At 37.6% G+C, this 24,762-nt stretch overlaps 1 protein-coding gene across 10 annotated transcripts in view; it reads right to left on the reverse strand.

Annotated features, from left to right (window-relative positions):
- The window catches only part of USP37 (ubiquitin specific peptidase 37), an 85,936-nt gene that overhangs the window by 36,936 nt on the left and 24,238 nt on the right, over positions 1-24,762 (reverse strand). For 9 of the 10 annotated variants that reach the window (XM_055573454.1, XM_055573455.1, XM_055573453.1 and 6 more), the window contains 6 exons: positions 20,949-21,046; positions 18,909-18,993; positions 11,239-11,400; positions 2,620-2,751; positions 2,336-2,459; positions 1,315-1,505 (listed from right to left, as the gene is read on the reverse strand). In XM_055573454.1, the coding sequence (XP_055429429.1) occupies positions 1,315-1,505; positions 2,336-2,459; positions 2,620-2,751; positions 11,239-11,400; positions 18,909-18,993; positions 20,949-21,046 (792 nt within the window). The remainder of the gene's footprint in view (positions 1-1,314; positions 1,506-2,335; positions 2,460-2,619; positions 2,752-11,238; positions 11,401-18,908; positions 18,994-20,948; positions 21,047-24,762) is intronic. The other variant, XM_055573459.1, reaches the window with a different exon arrangement.

A 24,762-nucleotide genomic window follows, 5' to 3' on the forward strand; every position in this document is an offset into this window, starting at 1 on the left:
GCAGGAGACATAAGAGACTGGGTTGGGAAGATCCCCTGGAGGAGGGCATGGCAACCCACTCCAGTATTCTTGCCTGGAGAATCCCATGGACAGAGGAGCCTGGTGGCTACAGTCCACAGGGTCACAAAGAGTTGGACATGATTAAAGTGACTGAGCAAGTGTATGGAGGCATGAGAGATAAACGCTAAATTTTAGATTTTTTTATTTTCCCAAACCCCACATGCCCCTAAGCCAGTGTGCCCCAACTATTGAGCCTGTGCTCTAGAGCCCAGGAGCCACAATGACTTGAGTTCTTATGCCCCAGCTACTGAAGCCCACGCACTCTACAGCTCATGCTCCACAACAAGAGAAGTCACTGCAATGAGAAGCCCATGCATCGCAACTGGAGAATAATCCCTACTCTCTACAACTACAAAAAAGTCTGTGTGGCAATGAAGACCGAGCACAGTCAAAAATAAATAAATAAAATTATTTTTAAAATAATTAATATAAACAGAAAGAGAGAATTTGCTCCCTCTGCCTAACTACTTGAGCCGGACATCAGTAGTCTCCTATCCTGGGATTGGTACTTACTCCGTTGGTTCTCTGGTTCAGATCTTGGAACTGTGCTTGTGTGTTCAGTTGCTTCAGTCGTGTCCGACTCTTTGCGACCCTATGGACTGTAGCCCACCAGGCTCCTCTGTCCATGGGATTTTCTAGGCAAGAATACTACAGTGGGTTGCCATGCCCTCCTCCAGGGGATCTGGAGGGATTGAACCCACATCTCTTGCATTGCAGGCGGATTCTTTACTGACTGAGCCACCAGGGAAACCCCCATATATAAACAAGATTAAAAAGCATTGCAAAAATTAAAAATAATTTATATTTTAAAGTATTTTATAAAAAACACATTTTTAATAAAAACAATTTGGTTCAACAAAATAAACAACTAATAGGAGGGGGTATTTTCAGGGCATGGGCACACACAAAAAGTAGAGCAAAATTAACCATTCAGTCAGCACTAAAGCATTTAACAACTATTTAAGTTCGCTTTAGTTCTCACCCCATCACGCATCTTCATAGAGGATAGAGATAATGAACAAAGATATTTATACTCATGTTTCCCCATGACACAGGAATGAAGATAAGAATTATACCCTTCTAGAACAGTTTGGACAGAGAAGTCTAGTGGGCTACAGTCCCAGTCCATGGGGTCGCCAAGAGTAGGACATGACTGAGCAACTAATACTCTCAGAGAAGAGTTTTAGTCACTTGCCATAAAGAATTAAAAGGAAAAAAGGTGTTGTTGTTGTTTTTTTTAAAGAGATTACTTACATTTTACAGATGATGGAGTGCTGAACTTCAAACTCCAAATTAGTAATAACAGGGCAAGTGTATACTCTAGTAGCTGAAATATCTGGTGAATTTTCTTCTCCAGGAATAGGTTCAATCTTCCAAGTTTTATTTAATTTTTCCATATCTTCTTTCAGCTGGTCTAAGCACTGACTTAAAAATTCATGAGCATCCTAAGAAGGTATAATATCCTTAATCAGATCAAACCATTTCTTGCTACAATAATAGGTTAGTAACATTGTGATCTATAAAACTAAAGCACTTGGAAGTCAATAACATGTGGAAAAGGTCAGATTTACTCTAGTGCTTTAGGGTACATATTTTGTGAAAAACGACAACAATGACAGATTTTACGCTCCTAATTATAAGTTAGATTAGCATGACTAATAAGTGAATTGTTCCTTCATTTGTTTTTTAAAAAAGAGTGATTTTTCTAAAACAGGCTTTGTAACTAAAATAGTCTAAGGTCCTAAAATGGGGCAAATCACATCTATATTATTAAAATGATAAAATACACAGAATCATATTGAGCCTTAATGGAAGTCCTCCAACCTGTAATGAACACATGTATACAAATCTCATTTTAAAATAAAATTGCGATTTCCTTGGTGGTCCCGGGGTTAAGAATCTGCCTGCCAATGCAGGGGAGATTGGTTCAATCCCTGGCCTGGGGAACTAAGATCCCACATGCTGTGGGGCAACTTAAGTCCATGCATCACATCTATTGAGCCCATGATAGAGAGCCTGTGCTAGAGAGCCAGTGCTCCGCAATAAGAGAAGCCATCACAATGGGAAGCCTGCGCACCTCAACTACAGAGTAGCCTCTGTTTACCATAACTAGAGAAAGCCCATTCGCAGCAACAAAGAACCTATGCACCATAACAGACACCCAACACAGCCAAAAGTAGATAAATAATAAAATAATAAGATAAACTAAATTGGGTGAGTAAAATCATCTCCATTTTCCTGATCTCTAAGGTGTTTAAAAACAATTAGTACTCACATTCTGCATATAACCAGAGAATCTCTCTGCTGTAGCTGAAATGGCATTTTTAACCTTCTTGAGTAAGTCTTTTTTGGTCTCTGAATTACAGATATCTTTTTTAACAAGCAAGTGTGCAAAGCGTCTGATAAAACAAAAGAGACAAGTTTAGCAGGTTTTATAGAACACTGGAAGGTGTATTTTAAGGACTGCTAACAATGGCACATAAAATTTTAAGTCTCTAAAACGCCATTTATTCTATAATCGATAGTTAAGAGGTTACTCAGTAAGTATATAACAATTACCTGATAAGTGCATTGAGTGGAATTTTCTTCCATGGGATACCTTGTTTGAGCAAGTCATTTGCAAATGATTGGAGTGAAAATAGAGATTGTAAAATAGCATTCATATAGCAGGTATTTCCCAAATTGGAGAAGCTGAAAATGAAAGAAATGGTACTTTTGAAGACAACAGTACTTCCTAAAGTATGCACTTGAGCAGGGGTCCTCCACTATAGTATGCATCAGAATCACCTGGAAGGCTTGTTAAAGTACATACTGCTGGGCCCCAACTCCAGAATTTCCGATTCTGTAGGTCTGGACAGGAAACGAGCTAAAATGTGCGTGTCTAAAAGGGTCTCAGTTGATGCTGATGCTGCTGGTATGGAGACCACACTTAGAGAACCACCACAGTATAACATGATTACACTTTAGTTTCAACTCAAGGAAAATTCTGTTTTCAAATGAATGCTAAAACAGGATTGGGGACTTAGTCAGAACATATGTATGCTTAATGGGTACTGTCAAATATTATTCCAAAGTACACTGTTTTTTCCCAAAGTTTGAAAAAAATGTTTATTTGTAAACATTCTCTAACTTTCAGAAAAGTTGCACAGAAAAATATTTTTTACCCAGACTCACTAATTTGTTAACCCTTTTGTTACTATATGCTTTATCATTTAAACATCTCTCCCTATATATTTTTCCTGACCGATCTGAGAATAAGTTGCACAGATCATAGCCATTTAGCTCTAAATACTTCAGGATATATCTCACAAGAATAAGAATATTCGCTTATATAGCTAGAGTACAGTTACAAACATTATAAAATTTAATGCTAACATAATACCTAATATACTAAAAAGCCTCTTGATGAAAGTGAAGAGGAGAGTGAAGAAGTTGGCTTAAAGCTCAACCTTCAGAAAACTAAGATCATGGCATCCGGTCCCATCACTTCATGGGAAATAGATGGGGAAACAGTGGAAACAGTGTCAGATCTTATTTTTTTGGGCTCCAAAATCACTGCAGATGGTGATTGCAGCCATGAAATTAAAAGATGCTTACTCCTTGCAAGGAAAGTTATGACCAACCTAGAAAGCATATTAAAAAGCAGAGACATTACTTTGCCAACAAAGGTCCATCTAGTCAAGGCTATGGTTTTTCCTCTAGTCATGTATGGATGTGAGAGTTGGACTGTGAAGAAAGCCAAGTGCCGAAGAATTGATGCTTTTGAACTGTGGTGTTGGAGAAGACTCTTGAAAGTCCCCTGGACTGCAAGGAGATCTGACCAGTCCATTCTAAAGGAGATCAGTCCTGGGTGTTCTTTGGAAGGAATGATGCTGAAGCTGAAACTCCAGTACTTTGGCCACCTCATGTGAAGAGTTGACTCACTGGAAAAGACTCTGATGCTGGGAGGGATTGGGGGCAGGAGGAGAAGGAGATGACAGAGGATGAGATGGCTGGATGGCATCACTGACTCGATGGATGTGAGTTTGAGTGAACTCCGGGAGTTGGTGATAGACAGGGAAGCCTGGCGTGCTGCGATTCATGGGGTCGCAGAGTCGGACACGACTGAGCAACTGAACTGAACTGAATATACTTTCTTTAATCCAATTTTCTCAACTGACCCAATGTCTTTATGTACTGTTTCTCCCTAAGCACAAAATTCAGTCCAGGATAACATAATGCAAAATTTAGTTTTCATGTCTCTTTAGTTTTCTTTAATCTGAAACAATTCTTCAGCTTTCACTTTCAAGACACTGACAATTTGTGCAGAATGCAGCACACCCCTCTGCTCCCCACACCATGCGCCCCATCCATCCTGGTTAATGGAATGTTCCTCATATTGGGTTTGATATTTCCTTATGATAAGTCAGCTCAGACTGAAGTCCACATAGTGATACATAATGCTACTATGTCCTTCCAAGGGCATCACCTTCAGAGGCACATATTTCTGTGTTGCTCATCAGTGACATCAACTTTAAATACCCTTAAAAACTTCCACTTCAGACTGTGAGAAAGTATCAGGATCTGGAATATGACACAAAGAAAAACTGGACAACAGGCAGCACAGGACTGCAATCCTTAAGAGAAGGCAAGCAAATACTATCAGCCCTACCATTTACGCAGGGTTTCAGCCTGGAAGCAATTTGTAAACTAGAGTTCAGGGGAGTTCAGGGAGTGGTACCCAAACAGAGCCCAGAAATCTTGCTGAGTTGAGTTGAAAGAAACTGGAGTTTGAGATGCTGAAGTTGTTAAAGTTTCTGGGACAGAGAATCTGGGAGAAAGAAACTGTACAAAGGAGGAGCTACAGAAATCTGCACAGGGGTCTGCTTGAGCATTAGATTGAAAAACCAACTTGTGTATGCATAAGGTGAAACCCCAAGATAGCATGCAAGAAGAACTTCAAGGAAAAGAATGATTACTGGAAAGCTATTAGCCAAACACTTTCCAGAGCTCATGCAGAATCTAAGTTTTTAGGTTCCCAACAGTCAGAGTAGAGAGATGTAGATGAATTCATGGAGCATTAGTAGAGACCACAGAGGGCCCATGCTTCAAGAAAGGAATTAAATCAGCCTTAGAATAAAGGCCATTTAAGATTCGACCCCAAAGAGCTTAAACACAAGTCTCAAAACAAACCCAACAGCAGACAGGGATATTAAAACAGCTATTATAAATATGCTTCAAGGATGTGAAGTATGTGATCAGGATGTATGTGATCAAGTACATGATCAAGGATGTGAAGTAAAACAAAAACACTAGGAAAGAAATGAAGATATTAAAAACTGAATTTCAAGAAATGAAAAAAATATTTGAAATGAAATTTTATCGAATGAAATTAATAGCAAATTAAACACTGAGGAAGGAAACAGTGAATCTGAAGATACAGCAACATGAAATATCAATAAAGAAGTATCTACTTACCTTATATTTAATATAAAATATTACTTTTATAATTTAAAATAATTTCTATACTTAAAATACTGAATATATCGTATAACTATATTTTATATAGTATTTTAAATCTATATATATATACATACATAAGCAAAGATACATGTCTTTTCTTATTTCCCCTTCTTTCTTACACAAAGGTAGTATACTACTATATACTATTCAGCAATGTGGTTTTTTTTTTTTAACTTACCAAAACACCCTTTGTTATTCAGGGGTTTTTTTCTGTTTCTTTCTAAATTACAGCCATACTAGTGGGTATAAAGTGGTATCTCACTTTGCTTTTAATTTCATACACCTACTTCTTACTTTCTTTACATTTTTTTTTCCTACAACCTCACAATTTTCCATTCCTTACAGGAATTTGACCCTTTCACCTAGTTATCAAATTTGTTGGATATTCTCTTATAATCCTTTTTATCTTAGTAATGTTGGTGCAATGTACTTTTATTTTTTTATTTTAGTGATTTGAGTCTTCATTCTTTTTTCTTTGCCTGTTTATCTAAAGATCTGTCAATTTTGTGGATCTTTTCAAGGAGGTAACTTTCGGTTTTCTCTATTATTTTTCTACTCTCCAGGCTGTTGATCTCTGCTCTAATTTTTATTATTCTCTTTCTTCAGCTAAATTTGGGCTTCATTTGTTACTCTTTTTCTAGTTCCTCAAAGTGTAAAGTTAGGTTATTAATTTGAGGTCATTAAAAAAAAATCATAGTAAAATACATAAAACACAAAATTTACCAAAAAACCCATTAAGTGTACAGCTTACAAGGCATTAAGTACATTCACCACCATTCATCTCTAGAATTTTTTCATCTTCCCAAACTGAAATTCTGTACCTATTAAACAATAATTCTTCATTCCCCTTTCTTTGGCAACCACCATTCTACTTTCTGACCCTACAAATTTGTCTACTCTAGGTAATTCATTTAAGTGGAATCATATAGTATTTGTCCTGTGGTGACTGGTTTCACCTAGCATAATGAGTAGGTTCACGGTTCATTCACACTGTAGCATGTGTCAGAATTTCTTTCCTTTTTAAGGATGAACAGTATTCCATTGTATGTATATATTAATAACACATTTTGTTTACCTACTCATTCATTGGTAGACACTTAGGCTGCTTCCACCTTTTGACTATTGTTTATAATGCTGTTATTAATATGGGTGTACAAACATATGTTCACATCACGGCTCTTAATTATTTCAGATATATGTGCTGGATCGTATGGTAAATCTATTCTTAATTCTTTGAAGAACTGTCATACTATTTTCAATGGAGAAGGTGATGGCACCCCACTCCAGTACTCTTGCCTGGAAAATCCCATGGATGGAGGAGCCTGGTAGGCTGCAGTCCGTGGGGTCAGAAAGAGTCGGACACAACTGAGCGGCTTGACTTTCACTTTTCACTTCCATGCATTGGAGAAGGAAATGGCAACTCACCCCAGTGTTCTTGCCTGGAGAATCCCAGGGACAGGGGAGCCTGGTGGGTTGCCATCTACGGGGTAGCACAGAGTCGGACACGACTGAAGCTACTTAGCAGCAGCAGTAGCAGCAAGGATCACTTAATAGGGTTTTTAGAATTTCTAGTTGGAAGTTACATTTTTAATATTTAGTTTCATGTTTATTATCCAGTTTCATTTCACTGTGATCAAAAGATGGTGGCTGTCCCATTTCTACTTTATGGGGTCTCCTGATTTTTCCTTTGTGCCCTGACATATGATTACTTTTTGCGAGTGCTCCATATGTGCTTGAAAAGGTCTATACTCTATGATCAGAGTATGGCATTTACTATTTTCCGCAGATCTATCTGATGATGTTTTTTATCTTTTATGTCCTTAAATATTCTATGTTATCAGCTATTAGGACTGCAACCTCTGCTTTCTTAACTGTTTCCATCAGACGGCCAAATTGCTTTCCCTCCCTTTATCTTACAACTTTAAAAATCACTGTTCTAGGTATATCTCTAGTATACAGCATAGAGTTGGTTTTGCTTTCTGAGCTAATTTGAAAATATTTTTCTATTAGATGTGTCAGCCCATTTACATTTCTTGATGTGACAAATACATTTGGACTCAACTGTGTCACATTGGTATATTTTACTTATTCATCTGGTGTTTTAGAGATATCTTGATTTTAAAAAAGGTTTTTTTAAAAAGTGGTTATACCTGTATTTGTACTTTTTTATAGTGCTCGTTAATTTTTTTTTTTTAACTAATCTGTCCATTTTAAATAGTACTTTTTGACTTGCACTTATTACTGATGACAGTCAATTTAGTTATTCTACTTTTCTGCTTCCATTTTTAGTTACAATCATACTCCTTTGTCAGAAGAGATAATATCTATATGTCATCCTTATATATTGGTGTTTCCACTATTGTTTTAGTCTTATCTCTATAACTGAATATATGAAATATTCACCATCTATCTTTTGCCAGTATCTCCTTCATTACCTCTTGGCTGGATGAAGCTCATACCCTATAGAGACCTAAGGAAGAGCTTATGTGTACATTATTCCAAGTTCTTCCACTTTAAAACTTATTTTTTCCTAGCCCACATACCTGACAGCTTAGATTGGCATATCTGTTTATCCTTTCTTTCATCAAGTTTCTTGAAAATGATGTTCTTTTTTCATCTGCTTTTAATGATGACTGAGAAGTCTATTCCTCTTTCCCTCACAAATTATTTCATCTTCTGACTCAAGGCACTGAGGATTTTTCCTCATCTTTAAAGTCTTATACTTGTACTAAGATGTGTCTTATTCATTCAATATTCCAGGTACTTGGAGGGCTTTTTGAATGTATAAATTCAGTAATTTTATTTCTGAAAATTTTATTTCAAAGTTTTCTTGGGTTATGGTTGTAAATACTAGTTCTGTTTCACTGTCAGGATTTTTTTTTCTTCAGCGATTCTAATTTTATGTGCCATGGGACCTTCCTTGTCTGTTTTCTAATTCAACCACTTCCTCACTGACCGCTTATACTTCTTTATCTTATTTTCCTCCTTGTTTTTTCCTTCAAAGTCCCTTATTAAATTTTCATTTGAACTTATTTTCCCTTGGGGAACTTTCATTTAGACTTAATTTTTGATATGATGTTGTCTTTCTTCCTCTCTCTCTTTTGTGTTCAAGCAACTGTCATTTCTTCCTGCTTGCCCATTCTGATTGTGGGTTAGAATTATTGATTTATGGTGCTTTTTTTCATATCTTCAAATGCTTATTTGAAGATATTTAATTCAGTTTTGAGTGCTATATGACAATTTTCTTGCAGTTCATATTGGTTTTGGGGGCAGAATTTTTACTGGACTAAATATTTTGATTCATATTTCTGTTTTTCACTTCTAGTCTATATAGAGGTGGCCTGTTTTTTAACATTTGTATTCATTTTGTGGATCTGGTGACTAATTCAAGCACATCCTCTTCTGTTAGTTTAACAAAGTGCACTTTCCTTAATGGGTGGTGGTGGTAGTAGAAGAATTACCAGATGATCCAGCAGTCTTACACATGGGCATGTATCTAGACAAAACTATAATTAAAAAAGACACATGCAGCCCTATGTTCACAGCAGCACTATTCACAGTAGCCAAGACATGGAAACAAACCCAATGTCCACTGACAGATGAATGGATAAAGAAAATGTGCTGTGTGTATGTATATATATGACTACTACTCGGCCATAAAAAAGAATGAAATAATGCCATATGCAGCAACACAGATACAACCAGAGATTATCACACTAAGTGAAGTAAATCAGAAAGGGAAAGACAAATGCCATATGATATCACTCATATATGGAATCGAAAATACATCACAAATTAACCTACCTATGAAACAGAGTCATGGTCATAAACAACATCTGGTGGTTGCCAAGGGGAAGGATAGAGTTGGAAGTTGGGGTCAGCAGATCTAAGCTATTATATACAGAAAGGATGAACAGCAAAGTCCTACTGTATAGCACAGGGAGCTATATTCAATATCCTATGATAAACCATATGGAAAAGAAAATTTTAAATATGTATAACTGAATCATTATGCTGTATAGCAGAAATTAACACAACACTGTAAATCAACTATACTTCAATTAAAATTTTTCTTTTTCTATTTATGTAAGATGACTGATAGTCACTAAACTTACTGTGGTAATCATTTCATGATGTATATGAGTCAAATTATTATGCTGTCCAATTTAAACTTATACAGTGCTGTATGTCAATTATACTGCAATAAAGCTGGAAGGAAAAAAATGCAAGAGGGCTCCAACTGCCTAGATTCACTATTAGTGTATTACAACACCTCAAGTAAGTTAATGAATTCCTCTAAGCCTTAGTTGTGCTGCACTGTGTGTAGGCGCTCAGTCACATCTGACTCTTTGTAACCCCATGGACTGTAGCCCGCCAGGCTCCTCTGTCCATGGGATTCTCCAGGTAAGAATACTGGAGAGGGTTGTCATGCCCTCCTCCAGGGGATCTTTCAACCAAGGGATCGAACTCAGGTCTCGAACCCAGGTCTCCCACCCTGTAGGCAGATTCTTTACCATCTGAGTCACCAGGGAAGACCAAGAATACAGGAATGGGTCTCCTATCCCTTCTCCAGGGAATTTCCCCGACCCAGTAATTGAGCCAGGGTCTCCTGCATTGCAGGTGGAGTCTTTGCCAGCTGAGCTACCAGGGAAGCACAAGCCTTCCTCCCTTAATCTACAAAAACAGATTTTTAAATACATCTAGCTCAGAGAGCTACTGTGAGGATTTAAAGACAAAATTCATTGAAACACAGTTTCTGGCACATAACAAACACTTTAGCTATGATTGATATTATTATTATAGCTATTATACCATGATCTCATTTTTTATGGTTAATAAAAATAAAAGCATGAAGGGGCTGGGAAAGAGAAAAATAAAATAAATACTGAAGTATCTAAGGAGATGGATGAAGTATATGAGATTTAAGAATACGCATTTTCTGCTTTATGATGTTTCATATATATATACACATTTGGAGGAGCCTGGTGGGCTACAGTCCATGGGGTCGCTAAGAGTCGAACACAACTGAGCGACTTCATTTTCACTTTTCACTTTCATGCACTGGAGAAGGAAATGGCAACCCACTCCAGTGTTCTTGCCTGGAGAATCCCAAGGACGGGGAAGCCTGGTGGGCTGCTGTCTATGGGGTCGCACAGTCGGACACGACTGAAGCGACTTGGCAGCAGCAGCAGCATACATTTACAAAGAAACACACACACGTGTATTTTGTTTTCAAGGTCCAAAAATCAGAGACCAGATAATGAACGGAACTTCATGGACGTGATAAATCTTTAATAAGTGAAAAAATATTTGAGAACTATAATTTATGACTCTTTTAATCATTTTTAATACCAAGTAAAAGGGCTTCCCAGGTGGTGCTAGTGGTAAAGAACTGGTCTGCCAATACAGCAGATGTAAGAGACCAATATAGCAAATGTAAGAGATGTGGGTTTGATCTCTGGGTCAGGAAGATCCCCTGGAGGAGGGCATGGCAACCCACTCCAGTATTCTTGCCTGGAGAATCCCCATGGACAAAGGAGCCTGGTGGGCTACAGTCCATGGGGACACAAAGAGTCGGACACAACTGAAGAGATTTAGCATGCACACATACCAAGTAAAACATACTTCAGTTGAATCACTTTATAAAAAGAAAGCAAAATAAAATAATTTACCTACCCCTGCAGTTGCTGCTGTTGGTGAGAGGAAAGGGGCACTCTTGGCTTGTTCCAGCCAGTGTAATCCTGGTTACACCTCAGTTTTTTAACAGAAAGAGGAGCTGGCTGAGGAAGAAATCCCAAACTTCTTTTGGCAGATGGAGTTTGGCTTGAAATATTAGTCCTATGAAAAAGAAAAAATAATGAAGAAACAAAACAAATTTGAATACTGCTTTCTTCCCCTACTAGATTCAGAGAAGTCAATGTCTAGGGGAAAGTAAATATCCTAAATTTGAGGAAATATCAGTAATAATGATCACTTGGGAAAAAAATTTCACAAATGTAAACTAGCAAATCTGGTGATAGGGAGCTGAAGAGGCAAATAATATGGTAATGTACAATCAAAATAAGCCAAATTAATGGCTTGAGAAAAAATAGTTTTACTTTTTATTCACTTTTATCCACTCGATGGCTATCATACATCAGTTTACCTAGTCTTGAAAACCTTTAGGCAGTGAACTCTTTTCACTATTATGCAACATATATTCTTACCCAATCTCCTTGAGAACTTACTCTAATTTATATGCTTAGCAGTGAAAATGTTAGGAATATTTCTAATTTTCATTTAAAATTTTCCTAGCTAATGACTGTTTCCCAAAAATGCTGTACCAATTTATATTTCCACCAATAAAGAATTTCCCCCAATAGAGAATTTCCCCTTTTCACATAGTCTCCGTTACAGTATTATCCCTCTAATGAATGGAACATGATTTCATTGTTATTTTATAATTTCCTCATTATTACCTAAGTTGAACATATCAGTCTTTCTTTATGGTTTCAATTTCTGTCTTAGGAATCATTCTATAAAGTAAGGTCAGAGAAATGGTTTCCTATATGCTTTTAACAATTTAAAATCTTGTTTTCCCTCCTATTCAGGTCTTTAATCTGCCTGGACATTTACTTTTTGCATCCTATAAAGCAGGAATATGATACACTTTTTTATAAGGAAAAACCAACTGTACTCGAACAACTTACTATGTGCCAAGGACATCTGTTAGCCACTGCTTAGTTTTTTACTTAAAAAAGAAAATTGTGAAATAGAATAGAAAAGTCCAATGTGTAGCACAGTTGTTTAAAGTGTGGAGCTTAACATATTTTTATAAAGCAAACACATAAGTAACAACTATTAATGTCAAAAACCTCCAAGTGCCCCTTCCCAATCATAACCCTGAAGTTATCATTAGCTTTCTATCAGCTTTATTCCTTACTATGTACTCCTGTACACTATAGTTTGGACAAGACAAATGTATATTTTTTCATCCTTCTGTTTTCAACCTTTCTCCATCTTTATACTGCAGTTCTCTTTTACATAGCATATAGATTATTATTCTTCCTTTAAAATCCAGTCTTTTACTGAAACATTTAGTGTATTTATACTTACTGCCATTACTGATGTAGGTTAATAACCTAATACCCTTGGTCTACTAATTCAATCATGTGTCATTTCTGAGTCAGTATTTATTAATTTTTCTCTTCCTTATGAGTTGTTTTTTCCTGTTTCTTTGTACACTTTATAATATTTTCTTGGATGCCAGACACTGTGAATTTTATCTTGTGGGGTATTGGATACTTTTTATTTCTATAAACATTCTCAAATTTTGTTCTGGGATGTGGTTAGGTTACCCAGAAACAGTACAATGTTGGATTTAAGGTCTGTTATCTGGAAGCAGAGCAGCAATTCGTCTAGGGTAAGTTTTTCCTCATTAATGAGACAAGTCTTTTTGTAGGCATTCAAACTGTCATTAGGGAACAGGAACTATGCCTGGCTTTATGTATATTCTAAGTATCATCCACTTAGATCCTTTAGGGTGGTTCTTTCCCTGGCCTTTACCAGTCTCCTCACCTGCATATGCTGCTCAGCACTCAAAATGAATACTCAAGGGGGACTCTGCAGATCTCTACAATTCCTTCTTTGTGTAGCTTTCCCTTCTAGTACTCTGCTCTGTGAATTCTAGCCACCTTGCATTCCCTAGTTTCCTAGCTCTGCTTCCTCAACTCAGGAAGAGCCCAGGACTGGCTCTGCCTGGTTCCCCCTCCCTGTGTGGCAACCTAGAAACTTTCACTAGCAAGCAAGCTAACATAGTCATAAGGCTAATTTGTTTCCCATCTCTCAGGGATCACTGTCCTTCACTGATTCATGTCCAATGTCTTGAGATGCAATGTTTCACATAGTTTGTCCAGGTTCTTGGTTGTTTAAGGAAGGAGGATAATGTGGTCCTTGACAGTCCATCTTGGACAGAAGTGGAAGTCATCTTTAACTTTTTAATGTCTAAGTTAATGCCAAAAATGTCCTTTTCATCATAGGGGACTGGAAAGCAAAAGTAAGAAGTCAAAAGATACCTAGAGTAACGTTTGGCCTTGGAGTACAAAATGAAGCAGGGCAAAGTCTAACAGAGTTTTGCCAAGAGAATGCACTGGTCATAGAAAACATCCTCTTCCAACAACACAAAAGATGACTCTACACATGGACACCACCAGATGGTCAATACTGAAATCAGATTGATTATATTCTTGGCAGCAGAAGATGGAGGAGCTCTATACAGTCAGCAAAACAAGAATGGGAGGTTGAGTGGTTCAGATCATGAACTCCTTATTGCCAAATTCAGACTTAAATTAATGAAAGTAGGGAAAATCACTAGATCATTCAGGTATGACCGAAATCAAATCCCTTACGATTATACAGTGGAAATGACAAATAGATTCCAGGGATTAGATCTGACGGACAGAGTACCTGAAGAACTATAGAAGACGGAGGTTCGTGACATTGTACAAGAGGTGGTGATCAAAACCATCTCCAAGAAAAGAAATGCAAAAAGGCAAAATGGTTGTCTTAGGAGGCCTTACACATAGCTGAGAAAAAAAGAGAAGTGAAAGGCAAAGGAGAAAAGGAAATATATAAGCATCTGAATAGAGTTCCAAAGAATAGCAAGGAGAGATAAGAAAGCCCTCCCAAGTGAACAATGCAAAGAACTAGAGGAAAACAACAGAAAGGGAAAGACTAGAGATCTCTTCAAGAGAGTCAGATATACCAAGGGAACATTTCATGCAAAGATGGGCATAGTAAGGGACAGAAAAGGTATGGACCTAACAGAAGCAGAATATACTAAGAAGTGGCAAGAATACACAGAAGAACTATACAAAAAAGATCTTCATGACCCAGATAACCACGATGGTGTGATCTCTCACCTAGAGCCAGACATCTTGGAATGTGAAATCAAGAGGCCTTTAAGAAGCATCACTACAAACAAAGCAAGTGGAGGTGAAGGAATTCCAGTTGAGCTAATTCAAATCCTAAAAGATGATGCTGTGAAAGTGCTGCACTCAATATGCCAGCAAATTTGGAAAACTCAGCAGTAGCCACAGGACTGGAAAAGGTCAGTTTTCATTAAAATCCCAAAGAAGAGCAATGCCAAAGAATGTTCAAACTACTGCACAATTGGACTTATTTCACATGCTAGCAAAGTAATGCTCAAAAGTCTCCAAGCCAGGCTTCAACAGTACATGAACCAAGAACTTCCAGATGTTCAAGATGGATGTAGAAAAGGCAGAAGAAACAGAGATCAAATTGCCAACATCCGTTGGATCATCGAAAAAGCAAGAGAGTTCCAGAAAAACATCTCCTTCTGTTTTACTGATGTTGCCAAAGCTTTTGACTATGTAGATCACAACAAACTGTGGAAAATTCTTCAAGAGATGGGAATATCAGACCACCTTACCTACCTCCTGAGAAATCTATATGCAGGTCAAGAAGCAACAGTTAGAACTGGACATGGAACAACAGACTGGTTCCAAATTGGGAAAGGAGTACGTCAAGGCTGTATATTGTCACCCTGCTTATTTAACTTATATGCAGAGTACATCATGCGAAATGCTGGGCTGGATGAACCATAAGGTGAAATCAAGATTGCCAGGAGAAATAGCAATACACAAATGACACCACTCTTATGGCAGAAAGCAAAGACGACCTAAAGAGCCTCTTGATAAAGATGAAAGAGGAGCATGAAAAAGTTGGCTTAAAACTCAGCATTCAAAGAACTAAGATAATGGTATTCAGTCCCATCACCTCACAGCAAACAGATGGGGAAACAATGGAAACTGTGACAGACTTTATTTTCTTGGACTTCAAAATCACTGCAGATGGTGAATGTAGCCATGAAATTTAAAAAGATGCTTGATCCTTGGAAGAAAAGGTATGACCAACTGAGAGAGCATATTAAAAAGCAGAGCCATTACTTTGCTGAAAAGGTCTGTGTCATCAAAGCTATGATTTTTGCAGGAAAATCAATTCTGAATATTCATCGGAAGGACTAATGCTTAAACTCCAATATTTTGGCCACCTGAGACAAAGAGCCAACTCATTAGAAAAGACCCTGATGCTGGGAAAGATTGAAGGCAGGAGAAGGGGACGACAGAGGACAAGATGGTTGGATGGCATCATGGACTCAAGGCACATGAGTTTGCATACGCTCCAGGAAATGTTGAGGGAGGCCTGGTGTGCTGCAGTCCACAGGGGCTGCAAAGAGTTGGACACAAATGAGAGACTGAACAACAACAAAGTTAACTGTGGCCTCCTCTCAAACAAAATAAGGAACTTAAAATGTTTTAATTTCCCATACTCTTCTCCACTCATTTATTGTAACCTCTTATTAGTATACTATTCTGTTAATCTTTTGTTTTCAATCCTAATCATTTTTATAAAAACTATTAAAATATATTTAGATGCATAATAAGTCTGGAAAGATATTAGTAATAGCAGTTGCCTCCTGAAAGAAAATGAACAAGTAGGAGTTAGGAGAGATTTACTTTTCACTGCATGCACTCTGTAGCTTCTGAAGTTTCTACCATATGCCCCTATTACTTCTACAAAAGAATAAATTTTAAAGGTACTTAATTTTTAAATATGCTTAAAATTTTTTTTGCTCACTGATTTTTCTTACTTCTACTCCTTCCTTTGTTCACTTTTCTTCTTGCTAAATAAATTCTGTCCTTGCATTTTTGAATGAAAATTTAACTGGATGTGTAATTCTTTGATATCATCTGTCCCTACTGTTGCTGATGTCAGTCTGTTTTCGTTTTATAGATGATATTTTTGTTTCTGGCAGCTTTTAAAAATTTCTTTACCCATCATCTTCCACAATGTAGATTTAAAAAATATGTATCCGCTGTTTGGCATTTGTTGAGGCTTTTCAGTGTGGACTTTCATCATTTTCATCCAGTACTTCTTTGACAAATTTCCTTCCTTTATTCTCCTTAGTCTATTTTTTTTCTTCCAAAATGCTATTAAGACATAGTTAAGTTCAGTCGCTCAGTTGTGTACGACTCTTTGCGACCCCATGAACCTCAGCACGCCAGGCCTCCCTGGCCATCACCAACTCCCCGGAGTTCACCCAAACCCATGTCCATTGAGTTGGTGATGCCATCCAACCATCTCATCCTCTGTTGTCCCCTTCTTCTCCTGCCCTCAATCTTTCCCAGCATAAAAAAAGAAAAAAATGGAGGGTAGACCAAGAAGCCCTACATAAATCTCTTTTTTATAAATTCATAGATTTTTAATGAATTTGAAATAAATTTTCCATAAATCTTTTTAAATAAAATTCATTTACATTTACAATCTTTATCTATGCTACATCCTATGATCATGCATTTTTGCTTGTTTAGTAGCTGTCTCAGTCTGGACCTCTAATCTGCACAGGACTTTGTATCAGGGGTTCAGAATTTTTGCCCCTACATAGGGAACATTAAAGCAGATACCAATTAGTGCAAACCCCATTTTTGGATATTTGCTTTCTATCAGGCTTCCCCAGTGGCTCAGTGGTAAAGAAACTGCCTGCAATGTGGGAGACGTGGGTTTGATCCCTGGGTCAGGAAGAGCTCCTGAAGGAGGGAATGGCAACCCACTCCAGCATTTTTGCTGGGAAAATCCCATGGACAAACGAGCCTGGTGCGCTACAGTCCATAGGGTTTGCAAAGAGTTGGACACAACTGAAGTGACTGAGCACAAGTAGAGGGAGCATCAGGTAAGCAGCATATTTAAGGTTCCAAACGTAGGCAGTTACACAGAAGTGTCTGGGCTTGGTTTACTAGTACAATGGAGAGGGAAATGGCAACCCACTCCAGTATCCTTGCCTGGAGAATCTCATGGATGGGGGAACCTGGTGGGCTGCAGTCCATGGGGTCGCAAAGAGTCGGGCATGACTGGGCGACTAACACTTACTTACCAGCACAGAGGGCAGTTCGAGATATCCAGCTTCATGTATCTTCAGATAAGAAATCAGGTTCTGATTGGGGGTCATGTTCAGTTTCCAACCTCATGTTGGTTTTGAAGACCCAGCCCTAAATACTTGACTCCAGTCTGGGTTTTATACGTGCTTTATGGCTTCAGCCTTTACTCAGCACTATTTTTCTTACCAGTCTGAAAATTTTCATCGTCTCTTTGAGGGCAGTTTTGTATTAAAAGAAATTTTTATTTCTTCAATAATTCCTGTGTGCAATGAATATGCTCATTCTATTACTTTGAAAAGAAATCTGTATTGTATTTAAATAGCTGAAAACCAAATTTAGTTTTTTTTCAACTTGGATTCCTTTAAGATTCTTCTAATAAGCAGAAATATATTAAGCTTCCTCTTTTAAATTCAAAGAGTTAACCATTGCATTCATAAAGTGCTCGAAAGATTCCACCCAAGGCTGAGTATATCTAATATCAAATTCTTTAACTCACCTTAATCATTTAACACAAATAATCTAGGTGTTTTTACCACTTTGAATTAAATTCCAGCAAAAAATAAATTATGACTTAACTGGTCATTATCTATGAGTGGTCATTATGCTATATAATAGCATATTTATACTCTCACTTTTTACAACTGCCCTTCTGTGTGGCAATCTATGAACACATCTCTTTGACAAGTGCTTAGCAGTTGTCTTATATATTCATACTCAATAAACCTCAAAAATTTAACCTACATCTCTGTGTGTCAGTCGCTCAGCTGTGTCCGACTCTGCAACTCCACGGACTGTAGCCCACTAGGCTCCTCTGTCCATGGAATTCTACAGGCAAGAACACTGGAATGGGTTGCCATTTCCTTCTCCAGGGGACCTTCCTGACCCAGGATCAAACCCGGGTCTCCTGCATTGCAGGCAGATTCTTTTCCATCTGAGCTATATTTCTAGAATCACCAAATTAAATTTCTGACTAGCCTTTTCCAGTAAAAGATACTAAGGTTAAACTTTTTGCTCTTTTAGGAAAACACCTTAAATTCTGGTAGGTAGCTTAACAAACATGCAAGCAATAAAGGCAATTTTAAAATGTCTCAGTGGGGAATTACTTTACTTGGGATGATGGAAAATACACTGGTCTAGAATCTGATCACACTGCCAGTCACAACCTGTGGCCTCAGGACAAGTCTTCCTAGACATCAGGTTTATACACGTGTTGAAAAACATAAAAGGTAATAGTTTGAACTAAAACACTTCTAGAGTACCCTGTAAGTAAAATGTCATGAATCTGTAATTTTCATCTATGTTGTTAAATACACTGGTATTCATTTAGAGCACAACACATAGATCCTCCCATCATTTAATATTCTGAAGAAAACTCTTTAAGTTCTCACAAGGCATATAGTCAGTGCATACCTGTCTAAGTTAGTGCTGCCAGGAGAATAGTCCTTGGCTGCAGTTCTGCTACCATAAAAAGATGACGACTGCAAAGGTAGAAGCCCTAAAAAAATGAACAGACACAGGAAAAATTTAACTCCTAAATCAACCATTCAAGTTCATTTAATAATAAAATTACGCATTGGGCTTGTTTACATTTAACTCTATTTTCCCCTTTCTTTTCATCAAAGTAATACATACATATGCATGTCTGAAGAGCAAATGCTGTGAAAAAGTTTATAAGAGGTTACAAAAGAATATTCTCTAGTCCTAAAGCTCCACAAATTTTTCTCCCAATTTCTAACCAGTTTTTGCAATTCAGTTTCTCTGATTTCCTCCATAACATTAGGTATAATTTATATAACATTTGTATAATTTCTCAATTTATTAATTTTAAACAGCATCAGCTGGCTCCCTCAAGAAAAATTAGAATTTCTCATTTATATCATCTCTACTCTTCTTCTCTTCTCTCCAACCAATTATCAGTTGTGTTATTTTATTATTTTATTTATTTTTTGTCTGTGGCTTGTGAGATCTTAGTTCCTCGACCAGGGATTGAACTCCGGCCAATGACAGTGAAATCACCAGGTCCTGACCACTGGATTACTTGGGAACTCCCCATCAGTTGTGTTATTTGAGTTCTACTGATGAACTTTGCAATGTTAACACACTTAAAACTCTCTACATTTTGTTCCATGAAACTTTTTACCACCTGACCCCTTATACTTTCCTCTCTCTCTCCTCTTCCACATCAACACTTGTAAGATGTACCATAACTTCAACAGTATTAAGTATTAATGCATCTATTAAGTATTAATACATCTTTAAGTATTCTGTTTTCTAACTATTGTGAAAGTGAAAGTGACGTTGCTCAGTCGTGTCCGACTCTTTGCGACCCCATGGACTGTAGCCTACCACGCTCCTCTGTCCATGGGATTTTCCAGGCAAGAGTACTGGAGTGGGGTGCCATTTCCTTCTCCAGAGGATCTTCCCGACCCAGGGATTGAACCTGGGTCTCCCGCATTGTAGGCAGACACTTTACTGTTTGAGCTACCAGGGAAGTCCTTTCTAACCATAGGTTGATTGTAAAAGCTGAAAACCAAAAAACAGAATTTATATAATGAATTATTACTTCAGAAGTGATAATTATATTAGAGCTTTCTCTTTCTGTCAGAGTCTCTAGAGTTCAGATGAAATGAATTCTCTCCAACTCCCAATTTATCAAAATCATGCCGTATTTTAGCTTTCTTCAATTTCAAGTTAAACACAATATTCAAATCAATACTAGATACATGAGTCTCTAAGAAGTTCAGAGGACCAGAGTGATGCTAAGTATAGGAAGCAGCAATAAAAATTCAGAGACAATCTTTTAGTTTTTGTTAAAAACAAGGTGAGCTTATACAACTGCTTTATGCGATAATTACAAGATCTTCTGGAACTTCTAATAACCAGCAACACTGATAAGTTTTAATTTCAATAACTTTAACTCCTTGGATTCATTCCATGGTCCAGGTACTTTGACAATGAAAGAACTTAATTCTAGGTAGTTGAATAGGGAGACGTAAAGCTTAAATTCCTTGTAAGCAAAATAAAAATTCCCTTATAGTTCTAATATTTTAAAAAATATTTTAGCTAAGTACTAGGATACAAATTAGGACTTCCCAGGGGACTCAGTGGTAACTAACCCTAACCTGCCAAGCAGGGGACATGGATTTGATCCCTGGGTTGTGAAGATCCCCTGGAGAAGGAAACGGTAACCAACTCCAGGATTTCTGCCTGGGAAATCCCATGGACAGAGAAGCCTGGTGGGCTACAGTCCATGGGGTCACAAAGAGTTGAACACAACCGAGTGAATAAACAGCAACAACAGGATATAAATTGACACCCAATAACTAGTACAAAATTTATGCAGTGTTCCTAAATATGTGAGAAATATGCCTCAGTTTACATTTCTATTCCTAGTCTAATACTATATATCATATCATAAATGAGTAAATTATGCAAAGACCAAATACTTACCTGATGTCCTATTCTCTTCTGACTGTTTCAAACTCAGTTGCTTCTCTCTACTGCTGGTTAAATACTTTCTTGAGGGATCTGTCATAGCCTTGTTGTTCCTATAGTTAATAATTTAATTCAAAACATATATGTATAAAGATATAATTCTTAATTTTAAACAGTTGTCATTAGAATTTACATTTCAATTGCTGAATTAATTGATGTGCTTAGAAGTTACGCTACAAGGTGTTAAAACCTTATGCAAATGAGAATCATAAAAACAAGCTTTTCATTACCTAGTCAAAAGTCAATCCAATTCAAAACCCTGGTTATTAGGCAAAAATGAAGGAGCAGTTCCTTTATAAAAAAGTCAAATCAGAGACAGCAAGAATATATAGGTTTTCTTTGCCAAAAGCAAGCCCAGCTGAAATGACTCAGCTACTAAGACCAAAAGAATCAATTAAGAACTAAAGTGAAAAAATTAAAAGTAAAAAAACATTGAAAATAAGTAAATAAAAAGAAGCAAACCATTCAAGCTTGATAATGAATAGCTCTAAAAAGTAAAATAAACAAAATCCAAAATGTTCTTATAGTCTATGTAATTTGAAATGTTATTTACTAAATGTCAACATTTCAGTTCACAGTGACTAAACTACTTTAAGTTCATGAACATAAAGTTAAAATTTCTTAAGCCCCTTTCCCCTGATCTATTATTCCCAAATACCTGAACCTATATTAAGTAAAGAGGGTCCATTGAGAAACATGCTCATGCTTTGATTAAAAGTGCTTATTTTAGGAGATCCATCATGAATAAAGCCTACAAGCAGACAATGTAGATGCTCCACCCAGATTCCCTCTGATTTTATTTTTGTATCTTCTCCTTCACACCAATTAAAGTTTTTTTCCTCCCAATTTTTTTTTTTTTAATATTAGAGTATAGGTGATTAACAATGCTTTGTTACTTTCAGGTGTACTGCAAAGTGATTTAGTTATGCATATACATGTATCTATTCTTTTTCAAGTTCTTCTATTTGGGTTGTTTTTTAAATTTTTTTGATAGCCAGTACCTAGGGTTCCTCTTCACAAGATTGTCCTCAAGCTACTAGAGCCTTTGCCTGAACTCTCAGAGTCAAAAGTAAGGTCAGGTGCTAAAGGATAGAAGTCAAGCTCCCCTGCCTTGGATTAGAATAGTTTTAAGGTGAAATGCATGTAACAGATTTTCTCTCTGGGATTAGGATGAAGTCTGAACTCTGCATTTTTCTGGTCAGAGATCAGATTTCTGTCTGAGATCACACTCACTCATTTTCTCCTGCACTGCAGTATCTTGCTTCCCCCAGTCCCTTCCTGGTATCCCCTGGGAATAATTCCTAACTAAATCACCTGGACACTACTCTCCATTTCAGGGTTTGTTTCTGAGAAACTTGAACAACAGTTAGTGCTAGAAAAGGGTCTAGGAAGCACACTCTAAGGACAAGATTCTGGAACTGGATCAATTGTTCGGCAATGGTAGCAGAAATACCATTGGCTGGTGGTAAAATCTTTGGTATCCTAAAGTGTAATACCACCAAGACTTTTCATTTGTAGTGAACTGCGCTGGGACAAAGTAGAAGAGGATATAGCTCATGCAATCTTTCCATCGTCTGAAAAATGTGGTAGACAGCGTTTGAAAAATGCGGTAGAACATAGAAATGTTCTAAAACTGGATTATGGTGATGGTTGCACAACTCAAAAAATTTACCAAAAATACAGAATTATACATTTAAAACAGGTGAATTTTATGGTGTATAAACTGTACCTCAATAAAGCTGTTGAAAAAAAAAATCCCAAATTATTTCCTTCCTTGTATCCAAGCCCTCTATTATGAAATGCCATCTGTTTCCCTATCCCTTAATGAGGCTGGCCTTGTGATTTCCTTTTCCCAAAAGACTCTAACAGACACAACAGTACCTGAGTCCTGATTCTAAGGCTACAGGCACCTTGCAAATTTTCACTCATTCTTTTGGAACCCTACCACTGCCATGTGCTTAACTCCAGGGTAATCCTACCAGGTGAAAAAAAAAACATGGCTAGTCTCCTGCATCACCCCAACCACTAGACAGCCAATGGCCAGTCATACAAGGAATGCCACTGTGGACCAGCTAATCCCGAGCCAACTTACCAAATGACCATGCATGTATGAGAAAATTAGAGAATCCAGTCACAACTGGCCAAGACAGGCCTAGATATACAGAACCACTTAAGTGACCACTGACTTATAAGCAATAGTAAACAGTTACTATTTTAAGTATATCGTTATTGCTACTGCTAAGTCATTCAGTCGTGTCCAACTGTGTGTGAACCCATAGACGGCAGCCCACCAGGCTCCCCCGTCCCTGGGATTCTCCAGGCAAGAACACTGCAATGGGTTGCCATTTCCTTCTCCAATGCATGAAAGTGAAAAGTGAAAGTGAAGTCGCTCAGTCGTGTCCGACCCTCAGCGATCCCATCAACCGCAGCCTTCTAGGCTCCTCCGTCCATGGGATTTTCCAGGCAGGAGTACTGGAGTGGGGAGCCATTGCCTTCTCCAAGTATATTGTTATACAGCACTAGATAACTGATATAGTGATATGGGTTAAATAATAATCATAAAGACTATGGGTCATCAAGGAACTATGCAACCAGAGCAAGCCATCATAAGCTGGGTGCTATCATACCCATGAAGTTGTAAGATCAGGAAGTTACAGCAGTAATCCATCATAAAATGCAAGTGGTATATCCGAGTAAACAAGAATAGATAATGAAAACAGATCTATGAGGATTCTGGTGACCAGACAGAAGAAGAAAAAAACCTGTGCCTGATTCATGGATGGATCGTCTCGGTACATTGATACAAGCTGAAAATGAACTGTTGCTGCATTGTAGCTCCACTAAGGGACTGCCCTGGAACACAGGACTAAGATGAAATCCTCCACTGTACAGAGTTTGAGAAGTGCACCTCACTGTCCATTTTGTATGGAGAGAAACGTGGGCCAGAGGAACCCTGGATGGTGGTAAATGGTCTAGATGGATGATCAGGGGCCTAGGAGTAAGCCTGGAAAATCAGGGAAAAAAGATTTATGAAAGAGGTTTATGCACAGTATGTACAAAGGGTGAAGATCTGTTTCACATGTTAATGCTCACCAGAGAACTTCACTGAAGAGACATTAAACAATCACCCATGGTAACTTGTCTAGTGGATGCCAGTCAATCTCTGTACTCAGCCATCCAAATACTTCCACAAAGGGCCCATGAGTAATAGGCATGGTGGTAGAGGTAAAAGCTCCAAGTGCACCCTAAAATAGGGGATCCCTTTTAATAAGTCTGGTTTAGCAACTTATGCTGCTCAATGTCCAATTGTTCAGCTACTCTAGAGGCTGATCCCTGGCCCTTGAATGAATACTATCCCCTAAGGAAACCAACCAGACATTTGGTGATAAGTTGATTACATTAGATTCCTTCCATCCCAGAAAGGGTAGCAATTAATTCTGGCTGGGACTGGCATATTATTTAAGGTTTGCTATTGCCTTTCCTATCCACAGTGCCTTGGCTACACTGCTATCTGAGGGCTTTATAAGAGTATATGATTTATTAACATGAAATCTCACATAACATCATTGTGGAATGAGGAATCCACTTTACACAAAAGAAAAGGAGGAAAATAGAGTAAGGGCATATGGACCAAAGGATCCACTGGCCCTACTGCAGATCACATTTACCTCAAAGCTGACGGCCACAGCCTTTTAAAGGTGTAGATTAGAGATGATCTCGTTAGGAACTGGGTGCCCTTCAAGATACAATATATAACATAAACCAACAG

This window comes from Bubalus kerabau, chromosome 3 (assembly GCF_029407905.1).
Source record: "Bubalus kerabau isolate K-KA32 ecotype Philippines breed swamp buffalo chromosome 3, PCC_UOA_SB_1v2, whole genome shotgun sequence".
Taxonomy (NCBI): Eukaryota; Metazoa; Chordata; class Mammalia; order Artiodactyla; family Bovidae; genus Bubalus; species Bubalus kerabau.